The sequence below is a fragment of the Juglans microcarpa x Juglans regia genome, chromosome 7D, assembly GCF_004785595.1.
Source record: "Juglans microcarpa x Juglans regia isolate MS1-56 chromosome 7D, Jm3101_v1.0, whole genome shotgun sequence".
Lineage (NCBI taxonomy): Eukaryota > Viridiplantae > Streptophyta > Magnoliopsida > Fagales > Juglandaceae > Juglans > Juglans microcarpa x Juglans regia.
Window position 1 is genome coordinate 752,504 of NC_054606.1, and position 16,347 is coordinate 768,850.

At 34.0% G+C, this 16,347-nt stretch overlaps 2 protein-coding genes across 2 annotated transcripts; both read left to right on the forward strand.

The window, feature by feature from the left end:
- The first annotated feature begins 4,974 nt into the window (after nucleotides 1-4,974).
- On the forward strand, nucleotides 4,975-12,913 carry LOC121240007 (putative disease resistance protein At3g14460). The gene is given in 4 exon segments (XM_041137436.1): nucleotides 4,975-5,401; nucleotides 8,511-9,267; nucleotides 9,270-11,960; nucleotides 12,877-12,913. Coding segments are annotated over 3 exon segments (3,723 nt in total). The 5' UTR covers nucleotides 4,975-5,074; the 3' UTR covers nucleotides 11,909-11,960; nucleotides 12,877-12,913.
- On the forward strand, nucleotides 12,829-13,845 carry LOC121239407 (basic leucine zipper 23-like; the record flags this gene model as incomplete). The annotated part of the gene is made up of 1 exon (XM_041136661.1): nucleotides 12,829-13,845. A coding segment is annotated over one exon (762 nt), but the record flags the coding sequence as incomplete, so codon positions are not given.
- Nucleotides 13,846-16,347: the final 2,502 nt, after the last annotated feature.

A 16,347-nucleotide genomic window follows, 5' to 3' on the forward strand; every position in this document is an offset into this window, starting at 1 on the left:
CCGGATAATTTTGAGTAGATTATTTTAATGTTGGATAAAAACATATTAAAAACTATATATAATAAAATTCAAGCATTTATATCATGAAAAATATAGCCATTCAAGCATATATAATGAAATTCAATAAACATGTCATTTATGTATTTAGTCTCAATTATAGACATTTTTTTGCCTTATATGCCAAAAAAATAAAGACAATTAAGTTATATAAGTACATGGAAAATGTAGTATTTTATACACAATTACAAATTTAATACAAAATATTCATTCATTTCCTAATTTTTTGTTTAACTACAAAAATAAAGAACTACATGTTTTATATTTCAGATTTTCTGCAATCCTTATTGAATATAATGATTAAAAAGTTAATATAAGCTTAGTTATATCATCTTTTTGTATAAGAGATTTAAAAAAAAGAAAAAAAAAACAACTGTTAAAAAATTTTAAAATAAATAAAGTTTTGAATCGATTTGAATGAATTCAAAATCGACTAGAATTAGTCTAAATTGATAGATTAAAAAATCTCATTAAAATCGATTCGATTTATAAGAGATTCAATCGGCTCCATGTCCAATCACATAACTACAAGTTAATGGCCACATTTACTACCAGTTAAAGAAAATAAAATCCGCTTTTGAAAATGAGCTGTACTTTAGTGACTTAGTCTTTATTTCAAAATACTTGTACATAGTTTGAAATTGTGTTGTCCAAAGGAAAATTTGTTTCATCAATCTATCTCATATATAGACGTGACAGATCGATGTTTCTATATATTAGACTTATTCACATAAAGTTGTGTGAAACTCAAAGGTGTTTGCTTCGGTTTTCTACTTTCATTATTTTTCTCTTTGAAATTGTAATTACTCAAGTATTCATTTATTGTATAAAATATTTACCAATTCACTCAACAAATTGGTTCATCGTTATACATTTAATTAATTTAATAATTAGGCAATAACATGAAATAAATAAAGTGTGTAACATCTATTTTGATTACGAAAGAAAATCTTTTGAAGAACTCTTCAAAGGTAAAACTCTACGAGGTAGTCAAATCTAGAAAAATTAATTTTATTATTTGAAAATCAATTACAAGTAAATCACAATTACAAAACCTTTGTAACTTAACTCTCTTATTTAACCAGACAAATGACTTATTTGTCTTCTACTGTAGTAGCAGCCAGAATCTTTGATGATCTTCAAACTATTGACTCTCTTCCTGGTACTCTAGTAGCTGAATTTGATCACTTCAACTCCGACACGGAGTAAGCACGCACTCAAAAAGAGAAGGAGAAAAATAATAGAAAATTCTTCATTTTCTCACACTTAAGCTCTTGGATCTCTCTTAAATCTTCAAGCTCTATCAAAATTAACTGATCAAAAGATACAACCCTTAGCCGAATCCTTCAATTAAATAATTTGCCTAGTATTTGATATACAATAGAATTTTATTGACAGACTGTGTCTGTTAGGAATTTCAAGTGCAGTAAGAATCTACTGATGGGAAGACTCTACTAGGAACCAGTCTACTTACGAGTCTATTGATACCTGGCGCTGAGTTTTCTCATCAGATATAATTTCCATTCAACTGGATAATTTCAGACTCCTTAAACTTCGAATACACACTCTCATGATTTATATAAGATATTATTTAATAACTACTTAATTCAATTAAATGTTCTTAAATAAAAAAAAATATTTACATTCATTCAATCTCAATAATCTTCTACTTAAACAAATCTCTACCGTCTTAATTATCTAATATTAAAATATTTTTATATATCCTCGAACATGCAAGCTGTAATCTCATCATCATCATGTTGCTGATCAAAGAACATGCAAGCTGTAATCTCATGATCATGTTGCTGATCAAACTATAACTTACGAAACTCTGTGCTTTGGAGTCATAATTTGTTATCATAATATAAAACTCATGATCAGTCTGCCGTTAGGGCTAGCTGGCTATATAGCTTTGGTTGCAGTCAAATCGGGAGAATCTTTCCCAAGCCCTACAGAAAAATTGTTTGACAAAGTCCAGAACGTATCGACCGAGCATCATCAGACATCAACCACTCATTGACACCACCAAAAAAATGAGATTTTCTAAAGAGTAATATGATCCCGCAGTACCCCATTCATATATATATATATATATATATATATATTTGTATACTGTCACACAGATACTTGTAGAGACAGGCCAGCGAATTAGGTTCAACCGCACCTTAGAAAAATGTTAAAAAGAAGCGTTGTTTTTTCTCTTAAACACATGATGGAACTGCATGCATCAATGCCATATTTAATGCTGTCCTTTCAGTACACTTTGAAACTTCAGTCAGTCTCTATAATGCTAATTAAATTTGGTGTGCTAAAAATGTAAGTAATTAAATAGAAGGAAGACAGTTTTCTTGCACGTTAAAAATTCATAATTAGGTAGTGCATACAACTACTTATTGTTCTACTTACAACTATATATACATATATAAATATATTTTTTTTTTGTAATTTGATCGACTTAATTAATTATGATCTATATATCATGGAGGGTCCACGCGGTACGTACCGGACGAGCTAGCTTTAATTTCCTGCCCCCTCATGGACGTTCAAACTTCAAGCCGTCGATCGTTTGCGTGCTCACGCATGCATGCACGCACGCACACTTTCATTAATCTTCCATGAGCAGTACTCATGATGATCAGCAGAGCTAGCACGTACACATACATGGTCGAATTAAAATATCGACACACAAACCCAAACACATTATAAATACAATTGATCAAAATCGACTCATAAATAATAATTACCACTATAATTAAATCATTAATACATTATCATTCCCTAGGGGAATTAATTAATTAATCTGATCTTAATTATTAATTAAGTAGTACTAAATTCCGAGTTTGATAATCATTCCCTAGCTAAGGAAATTAATTACAACCGAGCAATTAACAGCAGCGGTCGTACTAATTAACCATGAATTTATAATATTAATCAAGTAGGATCATGGAATTTTGAACTCTAATTATAATCAGGACCCCATTAATTTCCAACCTTAATTAATATCTCGTGTGACCCCGCAAACACACAGTACTAGTACTTCTAGATCGAATAAATTAATTAAAAGCCCAGTACGCCTAGCTAGCTAGCTAGCTAGCTAGCCAATGTCGACGTTTCTTGATCTTTAATTGTACGACGTTGCAGTCAAATCGGATCGGGGACTCTTTCAGCCCCTCAAAATTAATTCATACCAAAGTCAAAAGGTATCAGGAATTAATCAAACACTATACAGTAAATACTGCAAAAAAATAAAGTTTTCCCCACGTCTTCAACTATGATCTATTGCTTTGACTATTAACAAAACTCCGTAGAAAAACCCTCCATACGCACGGGGTTGATCTGTTGGGGACACATATACAAGATTCGAAGAAATTTAGATCCATGAATTCGTATTTAACTAGGTTTTCAACCACCTTTGCTAATTAAATCAGCTTTGCTGCATTTCCTCGATGTGATGTTTCCCGACGTCACGTCATTGTACTGAAGCTCTAATTCTTCCACTGCCGTAGACACAAATATTAGGGTGTTTTTACTTTTTATAGCTACTACATGTATATAATATAAAAACACATCCTATAGAAAATATATATATAAAAACACGTGCGGTGGCGGCTACATAGCCTGTCTTAATCTGATGAAAAAATTTCTATTTCATAATTTTCATATTCTACATATTTTTTATTTTCTTCTTATTAAATAAATAGTATATAAATGATGAATTGAATAATTTAATAAATTTAAAAAAAATGTAATATATAATATATAAAAATGATAAATAGCAAAATCTTATAATTTGATTGCGAGTGAATTAAGGCCTAGTTTAAGTGTCAAGGTATTTATCTAATTATTATTTATTATTTTATTATTATTTTTTACTTATTTTTTATTATTATTCATTATTATTAAATATTCTTTTATTATTTTTTTATTACTATTTATAGCATACTTCAAAATATCTCATTACCCAAATTCAATCTAAGACCTTTTTGATTGATAGACTCAATTGAGATCAATTCAGTTCAGTCTAATTTTAAGTTAAGTCTAATATTCAAACATCTAACTCTCAAATTGTTAAACTCATCTCAACTTAAAACCTCTTTACACGTGAGATACACAACCTTTTTCAATTCAACATTTTTTTACACGCGGAGTCCACAACCTTTCTCAATTTTTTATAAATATATCTAAATTCATCTTAACATCTAAACACATTTAAATTTATCTTATGTAGATTTACAAAACTCTCTTCACCATCTCAACTTATTACTATTCATAAAAAATGCTAGTATGCTGCTTGAATTTACTCCCTAACTTTGATAACTCGTGTATTTACATTTTTTTTTACTTAATAATTAAAGAATTGGCTTTTAGTGTATAATGTATTTTTTTATTTTTTAAAAATATTTAAATATGTTAATAAAATAAAAATGTAAATTTCTTTTGGGCAGTACGCTCAAGACAACTCAACTTATAAACAATTCAGCACGCACATGACTCAATATTTAAGACAACTCAATTTATAAATAACTCAGCACGCACATGACTCGGTATTTAAGATAACTCAACTTATAAACAACTCAGCACGCTCAGTATTTAAGACAACTCAACTTATAAACAACTCAGCACGCACATGACTCAGTATTTAAGATAACTCAATTTATAAACAACTCAACACACACATGACTCAATATTTAAGATAATTTAAATTATAAACAATTCTGCACGCACATAACTCAGTATTTATAAACAACTCCAACTCAATATAGAAACGCAGCCTTGGTGGGTCGACCAGTACAGCAATATGCTTCTCGTGCTGCCTCGTCATGTGTTGAAGAAGTCAGTCAACGCCTCAACAGTCTTGTCCTGAACACTTATAAAATATCTTCTAAGAACAAAGCAATTAGCAGATCGATACACCCTGACCCATTTCTTAAACTGATCGATATTGTTCTCTTCTCTCTCTCTCTCTCTCTCTCTCTCTCTCTCTATCATTTTGATTTTCTTTGGAGCTTAGATTAACATGGCTGCGGAATTGGTTGGAGGAGCTGTTCTGTCTGCATTCCTACAGGTGTTGTTCCACAGAATGACTTCACGTCAGGTTGTGGGCTACATCCAAGGAAAGAAACTCAACGACAGGCTGCTAAAGAAGTTGAAGATCACGTTGTTGTCCGTCAATGCAGTAATCAATGACGCGGAGGAGAAACAATTCAGGGACAACTTAGTGAAAGAGTGGCTACTCGAACTTAAAGATGCTGTGTATGATGCAGAGGACCTCTGGGATGAGATCGCCACTGAAGCTTTGAAATGCCAGCAGCCTAATGCTAATTCCGGAGGCACCTTAAACCAGGTACCAGTTTTCTTTATCTACCAGTACTCTCTGTTGCATGGATTGATATCGATTGACTAAAATGAATTTAAAAGGTCCGACGTTTCCAGTAGTACTCAACCTGGATCGATCAGTAGTACTGATCGTTTTTTAATATTTTACCCCATAAATTCATGAACAAACAAATCAAAACCTAATTAATTAACTCAACTGTTCTCAAGTTTTCTTCCTGATCCCAAGACTTTGCCTTTTTAAGTACTCTTCATCTTGTGCAAATTCTTACATATATGTACAATAGAAAATTTTAAAATCTCGGAATTTCTTGGAGTACTAATGAATATATATAGCTTTAATTAGATTCAAGCGATACTCTCTATTTTTTATTTTATTTTTATCTGAATCATTATTTAATTAGGACTGAGAAAAGGACAATCACAAAGTACTAGTCCATGTATGGTTTTAGAAATCTCGAGTTGTTATATATTAATTATATCTAGTTAAGCATGTAGTACAATTAGAGTTTATAAGCAGTTTTTCTTAATTATATTTATCCACATTTTGTTTATCATTTTTTTCATCTATAAATATTATAATAATTAATCGCAGTTTCGTCTTCAATTTGACTCATGCATTAATTGATTAATTATTCATAATAGAGCTTAAAAAATTTATAAATAGCTCACATAATATATAGATCGAGCCTTTTAATTAGTTATCTTACGTCTGTGATCTTATGGTTTTTTCGTCTTCTGAATTTTGTAACAATAAACTCATAAAAGATTATTGATCAATTTAAGAGAAAATTAAAGTAATATTGATATTAATATTAAATATGAGCTGTTTTAATCATGTTTTAATCATAGTATATCGTGGTTAAAACAATATTATTAATTAATTATTAGAAGTAATGTCAGATATATCCTTATAAGTAATATTGTACAAGTCTCGCACATTCATTTGAAAAAAAAAATGATCTCTATAATTAAAACGTTAATTTTATATGAGTCATATATTTATCTATTTTTTTAAAAGAAGTATACAAATCATTTAACAATTATTAATTCGATTAACAACTAAAATGACCAAAATACGTAATTAGATTACAAATATATATAGAAAGAGCAACGGAAGAGAAGACAAAAGTGTTCATCCCAGTTTTGAATATCAATATGCTAAAAAAGAACATTTGGTGCCGTTTTAAAGTAATTTATAAGATAATACATAATTTAAATTAGTATATAATTAACATATGAATGCTTCATATTAAATTAATTTCATCATCTCCAATCATACCTACAATATGATATATTAATTTAAGCAACTGTTATTTTTTATTAATTTAGGGCTTATTTGGATAGAGAAACGATCTCATCTCACCGTTATAACTTTTTCAAATTTTCATACAAAATATAATAAACAATTCAACTTTTTCAAATTCTAAAATAATAATAATATTATAAAATAATATTATAATAATATTTTACTCAAATCATCTAAAACAATCTCATCTCATCTTATTTCATTACCCAAATAAGGCCTCGATAATATCAACGTAAAATCTCATTTAATAAGTGTGTGTAATACTATTTTTCATTTTATTTAATGATTTTAACTAGTTGCACGAACTAGTAATTTTGAGAAATCAAATTTGTAATTTTATAAAGATGTGCAAGACTCGCATATTCTTTTTGAGAAAACTAAATAAATATTTTTTAATAATATATAAACTTAACCTTATTTAAAAAAATTTGAAAAAAAAAAGAGTAGAAATTACCGACTCTAAAATTGTATGTAACGTTACGAAACAGGCGCTATGAAACGTTTATAAAGATGTACAAGCCGTCATTGTAAGTTCTACCTTTTGCCATACCAACAGTCATTAATTAATTAAGACTGAAACAGCGCCAAGTTCTAAATCGATTGACTCAGAGCATGAAGTGCTCGCCATTCGCCACCAATGCTACAGAATGGCTGCTAAAACCAAACCCCTTTATTTTTTTTTCTTTTTTACAGGGAATTTGTTGACCTTTTGGAAACAATATTATATATATATATATATATATATAGATGGTACGTTGTTCAATTTGAATTTAGGACCATATATCTCAGCAAAATCTTTGACTCAGCCTATTGGTACGCAATGGTTTGAAATTTGAACAATCTAGAAATTATATCTTCTTTAGAAATAATTATCATGTTCGCCTAATACAAATTTTAAAGATTTTGAGAAAGAGAAAAACAGTCCTTTGACGTCTTTTGTATTTTTGATAGTGTTGACTCGATTAGGGTATGTTTGAAAACTCGACGATTGTTAGATATTTTAGACTTTTTACTATTATTGATAAACAATTCATAACTATTTACAAACCATTTCATTACTGAAAGATGTTACTCATCATCTCACATCATATTTTATATATTTTAAAATTATTTTTTATTATTTATTTTTTTATTTTTTTTAAACTAATTGAGTTGTTCTACTTATCATTCATATACCACATACTTGTTATAGGAAAAATGAAAAAATAAAATAAAATATGTGTGATGTATGGAGATGATAAGTTGAATTATTCTTTACTACTATTCACATATAATATGAAATACTCTTATCATTCAAATTTGAATGGAGCCTAATTTAATTGGAAAGGTTTTGTGAAAATTAAAAGTGATATTTATTTTTTGCGGAAGTGGTGAGTTCTACCGACGATGAGGAAAAAGTCATATGATCATGGAGAGAAAAAAAAAATATTTTTCGCGGATTGAAAACACGATTTGTGCGTGCTGAAGGTTTGAAGGGAAAAAAATGTCAAGACGCAGTCCTCAGTATTGAAAGTTGAAACAAGCAGTAGTAAGTCCGAAAAGTTCACAGTTCTTTGCAAAGATTCTCAAGTGATCTCTTTCTGACTATTCTCATCTTATTCTTGTCTCTTGCACATTCATTATGCCATGCATATTCTTCCAAATTTTGGCCAAGTACCCACCTCCAAAAATATAAATTGAAAAAAAAAAAAAAAACACAATTCAATTAACTTTCTGAATCACATAAAGAATCATGACTGGAAACCATCTAAGAATATAATTAAGATCGTAGAGATGTTGGTAACACTAATTTCGCTTGTACTTGCAACAGATAAGACCCAAGATAGAAGAGGTCCTCGACAGATTAGAGTTCATTGCAAAACAAAAGGATGTCCTTGGCCTCAAACATGGTGTTGGAGAGAAGTCATGGAAAATGTCAACAACATCTCTGGTGGAAGAATCTAATGTGTACGGAAGGGATGAAGATCGGGAAGCCATTATCAACTTGTTGCTGTCGGATGATGTCAATAGCAGCAATATTTGTGTGATTCCAATAGTGGGAATGGCCGGGATTGGCAAGACCACCCTTGCTCAAGTTGTATACAACGACGTTAAAGTGAAGGAGAACTTCGAGTTTGCAGCATGGATTTGCGTCTCTGAGGAGTTTGATGTTTCCAGGATAACAAAAACAATCCTTGAGGCAGTCACTTCAGTTTGTTGTGATTTCAAGGATCTGAATTTGCTTCAACTTAAACTCAAAGAGGAGTTGTCAGGGAAGAAGTTTTTGCTGGTTCTGGATGATGTTTGGAATGAGAGTTATTACAATTGGGAGGCCTTGAGGAGAGCTTTCACCTCAGGGACACAAGGAAGTAAAATCATTGTGACCACACGCAATGAAAGTGTTGCCTCTGTTATGCGCACTGTTCCAAATCATTATCTGAATCAATTGACAGATGAAGACTGCTGGCTTCTATTTGGAAAATATGCATTTCCGAATGGAAACTCTGATGCAAATCCAATCCTAGAAAGAATTGGTAGAGACATCGTGAAAAGATGCCAAGGCTTACCATTAGCAGCAAAGACGCTCGGGTGCTCTTGCGCTTTAAAGTAGATGCCGATGAATGGGATTGCATTCTCAAAAGTGACATATGGGAATTGTCGGATGACCAGAGCAACATTCTTCCAGCCTTGAGATTAAGCTACTACTACCTCCCTTCACATCTGAAGAGATGCTTTACCTACTGTTCGATATTTCCGAAAGATTATAAATTCAAGAAGGAGCAGCTAATCCAATTATGGATGGCAGAAGATCTTTTGCAGCAACCAAAAAGAAACAAGAGACTGGAACAAGTGGGAGACGAGTACTTCCATGAATTAGTATCAAGGTCATTTTTTCAACGATCAGCAGGTGAGAACTCGTGCTTTGTTATGCATGACCTTATAAATGATTTAGCTAGATTTGTATCTGGGGAACTTTGTTTTAGATTGGAGGATGACAACTCAAAAGAAATTTCAGAGAAAACTCGTCATTTGTCTTATGTTATGGCGTTGGAAGATCTTTTCAAGAGATTTCAGATTTTCTACAAAGCAAAATGTCTACGCACCTTTCTACCACTCTATTCCCCAGATGAGTTTTATTGCTTATCTAATAAGGTGCAACATGATCTATTGATTAAGCTGAGGTGCTTGAGGGTATTATCTTTGTCCAACTATCATAGCATTAGTGAGCTGCCAGATTCAATTGGCGAGCTTACACATCTAAGATATTTGGACCTCTCCCGTACTTTGATCAAAAGGTTGTCTGAATCTGTGAGTACTCTGTACAATTTACAGACACTGAAGTTGGCATATTGTTATCGTCTCAGGCAGTTGCCTACTGGTATGCACAATCTCATTAACTTGCGTCATCTAGATATGAATGGAACATGTGTAGAAGAGATGCCAGCACAGATGAGCAAATTGGAAAGTCTCCAAACATTGAGTACTTTTATTGTGGGAAAAGAGAAAGGGATAAAGATTGGAGAGTTGGGGAAACTTTCAAGTCTTCGAGGAACACTATCCATTAAGAAGTTGAAGAATGTTGTGAGTGCTGAGGATGCCTTTGATGCCAAGTTAAAGGATAAGAAATACCTTGAAGAATTAGACTTGGAATGGGGCTATGGAAAGACAGATGATACAAAGGGCGAAAGATATATACTCGAGAAGCTTGTGCCTCATACAAACTTGAAAAAGCTCCAGGTCCATAATTATGGGGGCACAAGATTTCCAGGTTGGTTAGGAGATCGTTCATTCCACAATATGGTATCTGTAAGCCTTTACAACTGTGAATATTGCCTAATCTTGCCACCCCTTGGGCAACTGCCTTCCCTCAAACACCTTTCCATTGAAGGGTTTGATGGAGTAGTGACTGTGGGTCCTGAGTTTTATGGGAGTTCTCGGCCCTTTCCTTCGCTGGAAATATTGAAGTTTAGTTGGATGTCTTCATGGGAAGAATGGTGTTCTTTCGGGGTTGAAGAAGGATTCAAAAGAGGTTTCCCTAATCTCCAAGAGCTTCACATAGTGTCTTGTCAGAGCCTAATAGGGAATTTGCCCAAGAACCTTCCTTCTTTAAGAAAACTTGTGATTGAGTACTGCGAGCAGCTTCTTTCTCCTCTCCCAAGAGCTCCTGCTATCCGTGACTTAGAGCTGATCAAATGTGATATGGTAGTGTTGCGGGAGCTGCCACGCACACTGCACTCGCTGAAAGTGAAAGGATGTCAGGTTGTTGTAAAGTCACTGCTGGAGGCAATGTCAACACAAATCCAAGCCTGTCGACGGTTGGATATTTCTGATTGTTCTTTGATATCATTTCCTGGGAGTTTTCTTCCGACTACATTGAGCTTTTTGAGTATCAAAAACTGTGAGAAGTTAGAGTTTCCACTGCAGCAGTACCACACGTCCCTCGAACACTTGCTGATAGTAGATAGTTGTGGTTCACTCAGGTCTTTTCCCTTGGATTTCTTCCCCAATCTTACTGGTCTCACTATTGGGAGGAGCCCAAGTCTCAGATTTCTTTCAGTGTCGGAGGGGCAACAAAAAGTTCTTGCATCTGTCACTTACTTGAAAATTCGGGGATGCCCAAATTTCGTCTCTTTTCCCAAAGGAGGACTATCTGCACCAAACCTGGGTGATCTTTGGATTGAAGAGTGTCAGAACTTAATATCACTGCCTGAACGAATGCATGTCCTGCTCCCATCCTTACGTGAACTAAGAGTCTCCGGTTGTCCAAAACTAGTGTCTTTTCCTGAAGGTGGTTTGCCCCCTAGCTTGTCTTCACTCTACATTGGAGATTGCAACGAACTAGTTGCCCGCCGAATGGGGTGGAATTTGCAAGGCCTCCCTTTGCTTACAAGCTTTGGGATCTTTGGTGAATGTCAAAACGTGAAGTCCTTTCCGGAGGAGGAGCTGCTGCCCTCTTCTCTTACGTACCTGTCCATCGTTGGACTTTCCCATCTCAAAAACTTGGATGGGAGGGGGCTTCAAATCCTTACATCTCTCAGAACATTGATCATCAGTGGGTGTCTTGAGCTCCAGTCAATGCCAGAAGAAGGGCTGCCTATGTCTCTTGTTGAGCTCATCATCCGGAGATGTCCTTTGCTGAGAGAACAATGCCAAAGGGAGAAAGGGGTAGACTGGCCCAAGATATCTCACATCTCTTGCATAGAGATTGAAGACAACTGTAACTCATGAAATTTCTCCATTAAGAGTCCGTGTTCCTACACAATACCCAAGTTTCTCTCAGGTACTACTTCAGTTCCTACTTTTCAATCGATTGGCTCGCAGGCCCTTGATAATTCTTTGTATCTTGATTGTGTTTTAGATATTCTCTTGGAGAATTAGATCAGAGGCGTTTTTGTCTTTACATTATCTCAAACTAGTGGCTCAATGTTTGGGCAAAAGAGGGGGGGGAAAACGGTTAGTCAGACTATACAACTGGATGACATTTATGTTTCTCTTGGACCCACTCTAATAACAGACAAAAGCATATAAAAAAGACTTGAGAGATGATTATTGCTTCCTTGGTTTGGCAGTAGATAAACTGAAGTCTGAAACTATAGTGGTCAGAGAATCTACCCGAAAATAAGGTAAACGAATCTCAATGCAACTGGCAAAATAATTGCAGAATTCTCAATTTCTCCAGTCTGATAGAAATCGGTTTAATGCTTTTCCTCTGATTCCTTCACTAAAAGGTTATGCTTTTAAAGGTTCTATTCTATTGCCCCCGCATTAAGCTTGTGAGCTTTGGATTCTCTCCAGCAGTGCAGTCGAACGATTTCGACATCAAAATCTTGTCTTCGTGATTTTATCTGTCCATTTATTTAGAATCTTTATATGGGTATTCTTTTAATTGCTCAAAAAAGTTGCTCTTTATGTCTTAAACTCTCAATTTGGCTTGCCTCTCCTTATTAGTGATGAGAATCGAGTTGTTTTCTAGTAATATTTGATGATTAGGACAATTGATGCTGTGTATAACTAATAGATTTTGTTTTCAAGGTTGTGTTTCTTTGTATATATCCTTGAATTCTGCAATCAATAATCACGGATTCCTACTTTTGGGTGGTGAAATCTTTGTGCTGTTTTCCTCAATTCAACTTAAACGACGTTAATTTTCAGAAAATTTTAAATCTTTAAATCCCGATTCATCTCTCATCTTTCAGGGTTCGACAGTCGCAGATTCAGTTCTTGATGATCTTTTAAAAAACGCCCGAACATGCACCCACACTCGCCCTTGCAGCACCCCTCCCGGCCATGATGCGGCTCTTACACATACACGTTATCAGACTCACACCCAAGCTCTGGCATCTGAAGAAGATGATGACACAAACAACAAAAAAATTACCGGTTCAAGGCCAAGAAGACCTTCAGGAAACAGAGCAGCAGTTCGGAAGTATAGGGAGAAAAGGAAGGCTCATACAGCTTATCTCGAAGAGGAAGTCGAGAAATTGCGTCTTTTGAACCAACAACGGGTTAGAAAATTACAGGGTCAAGCAATTCTCGAAGCTGAGGCTTTGAGATTGAAAAGTTTTCTGCTGCACCTTGGTGGAAAGATTGATAATGAGTTGGGTGTTTTTCCCAACCAAAAGCAGGGTAACACTAATGCCATGTTGAAAAAAAGCGATTGTGGGTTGCAGTCTGCTGGTGTGGCAATTAGCCTACGATGTCCGACTAATTTACCATCCTTCCATCCACATGTTGAGTCATCATCGCAGGCTGGTACTGGTGGAAGTGGGAAGACGGTGATATCTTTGGACGAACACTGCGAACCTGCAATCACAGATTGCCGAGCTAGCACAAATCAGATGGTGAATTTTGAAGGACAAACACTGGAAACGGTGGAGACCTTGGTGTCATCTGCATCACAGGCAGAATAAGTAGCAAGAGAGTTATCATTTGTTAGTTTCTTGTGATCATCCTTTCTGTAAAATTTGCATAATTTCTATCGGTATACTGTTTTTCAATGTAACTTACTTTTAGGGGAGAGCACTATGTAGTAGTGCTTGTAAGAATGAGAGTTCCATGTTGGTATACTATCAAGCCTGTATATGCCCATTACTGATACAAATTTGACTCTTTGAGCATATCAGTTTCGTTCTTCCCTTGATGAATGTGCATATCAGTCTTGTTAATTTTGTTCTCCTCGGCCCTCGGGATCATTGGGAACCATAGACTCAGTTTAGCGGCCGCAATTTCTAAAAATAGTAATCTTGCCACTGATCTTATGCTGCTCAGTTTTGGGTAGCAGCTATATATTGGATAGATCAGTATTTAGTTATAACTTTCAAGCCTGTTGCTATGTTAGTAATGTCTCATCCTTTCTGTCATGATATACAATTGGCTTGAATGAAGCTTTTTTTCCTCAGATATCATCTTCTATACTTTTAATCCACATTAGCAATTTCTTTTTTCTAATCTCTCTATCCACATTCCTTTCGAACTTCTGTCCTACTCAGAAACTTTTTATTATCTACTGTAAACACATTCTAATCTGCAATCCTCATATTCTGGTGGGAGACTTTCCCTCATTGCAGTTGCACAGACAGTGGTTTATATTATTTTAGAAGAAACAGAATCAAAGGCATACATACGTATTTAGTAGCTTTATCCAAATGTCAGTATGCTTCAGAAACCAAAGAAGTCTTCAATAGGAGCGTGCCAGCCTTACCTATACCATACCAGTGTGATGCTCATCCATAATGCATATAAAACCATTCTCCAAATATTCCAGGGGAATGACTTTTTGCAAGATGTCAAAGGAGCATCTTTCCCACTGAATGGGTTATTATGAAATATAAACTTCTGCAAAACTGGGTTTGTAGTTTTTCTTTCATGACATGTAATTTCTGTAGCTATCCATTCTTTTTGCAAAACAAATTAGGCCTAAATTCAGGCTGGAATGGGCCGGATGGCTCAAAGAGAATGACGTCAAGATAGGCCCTTATGAAGTTCTACAGATTCTTTGACTAGAAAAGGAATTTTCGCAAGGCCCAAACAAAAAAGAGAGAGAAAATAGAAAGCTTGCAAATTCAGAAGACTTGCCTGGTGTGTACATAATTTTGATAAGAAATCTATGGAGATGGAAGATTCTCTGAAACAAACGTCGTCCAAGGCATCTATATGAAATTGAATCTGTAATATATAAATCAGTATTGTCTACTTTGCATGCCTAGCTAGGATCGCTTCATTGTCGTCTTCATAGAGATATTCATACAGATTGAGCAGCATTTCTCTACTTGTGTCTTTCTTTCGTTTTTTTTTTTAATTTTTTTTTTGTGCCCTTTTTTCTTTGCAGGTAGTACTACATGATATTTTAATTCGAGCATGATCTTGTCTGATATTATTAAACAATATTCATCTCACTTATCATTAACAAACAAAATATGTGAGAAGATCACCAATGATTTAGGCAACACTCGAAATATATAAGCAAGTGGACCAAACAAGTATCATAGCAGACAAGAACAACAGTGCTTAGTCACGTCCACGAAAGCCACATCCCTCTGTCTCTCTCTCTCTCTCTCTCTCTCTGGGGGAGAGACTCACTCATTCATTCATGGCAGTCGGACCCCATATGACTCAATCATGCTACTGTTTTGCCCCCGAACAACTTCAGGTGAGACACTTCTTGGAACATCCGGGCACATGGGGTTTCCTTGGCTATAGCAATTCTTTCAATCTGTTCTCTCCCCCATGTCTGCAGCTTCGATCTCCCGCACTCTGCAATCTTTTTTCCCATCCATTTTCATGGGTGCCACTGTCCCATTTTATGTGCGGTAAAAAAAACCCAAAAAACCAAACAGCTTTCCTCTTTCCCAATATATTTGCTAATTTTATCTGAGAATTTCCCATTTTCTTTTATTTTCTAATGGGAATCTTACTGTTTTACTTTATCATCCTTGAAACAAAAAGAAAATAGAGACAAATGATTGACATCAGTATAAAATTCAACTGAAGTGGGTGGCACCACTTTGTAAATGGCCTGGCAAAAGTAGCAAATAATACATTAAACTCTTTGATGAATATACCCTCTTGTTGCTCCAAAACTACGCAAATAACATGGTGGTCAAAATGGTTTTGGTCTACTACTTGGGAGTAATAGATCATGGTAAGCAAGTTTATATTGGAATTCACTTCTAGGATGGTTTTTTTTTTTTTTTTTTTTCTAATTTGAGGAAATTAAGAGTAGAAAGTTTCTTTTTGTGATTTAGGCATCATTTAGTTATACAATTTAGATAAGATGAAATGATATGTTTTGTTAAAAGTTGAATAAAATATTATTAAAATATAATTTTTATTTTAAAATTTAAAAAAATTAAATTATTTATTATATTTTAAATAAAAATTAAAAAAATCTTAATAATAAAATGAAATGAGATATTTTATATATCAACTTATATAGTATTCATCTTCAACATTCAACTCTCTCTCTCACATGATATATATATATATATATATATATATATATTAATTATAAATAAATAAGAAGGTTGACAGGGAGCTTTCAATTAAAGGTTGATCAAAGGAGAATCCTAACTCTGAAGCGACATGATAGGGATTTTTGAATGGAACCTGAGAACATATTACATATAGGTATATAGGTGTCACTTCTTTCTGGCCTTTTCCCCTTAGTG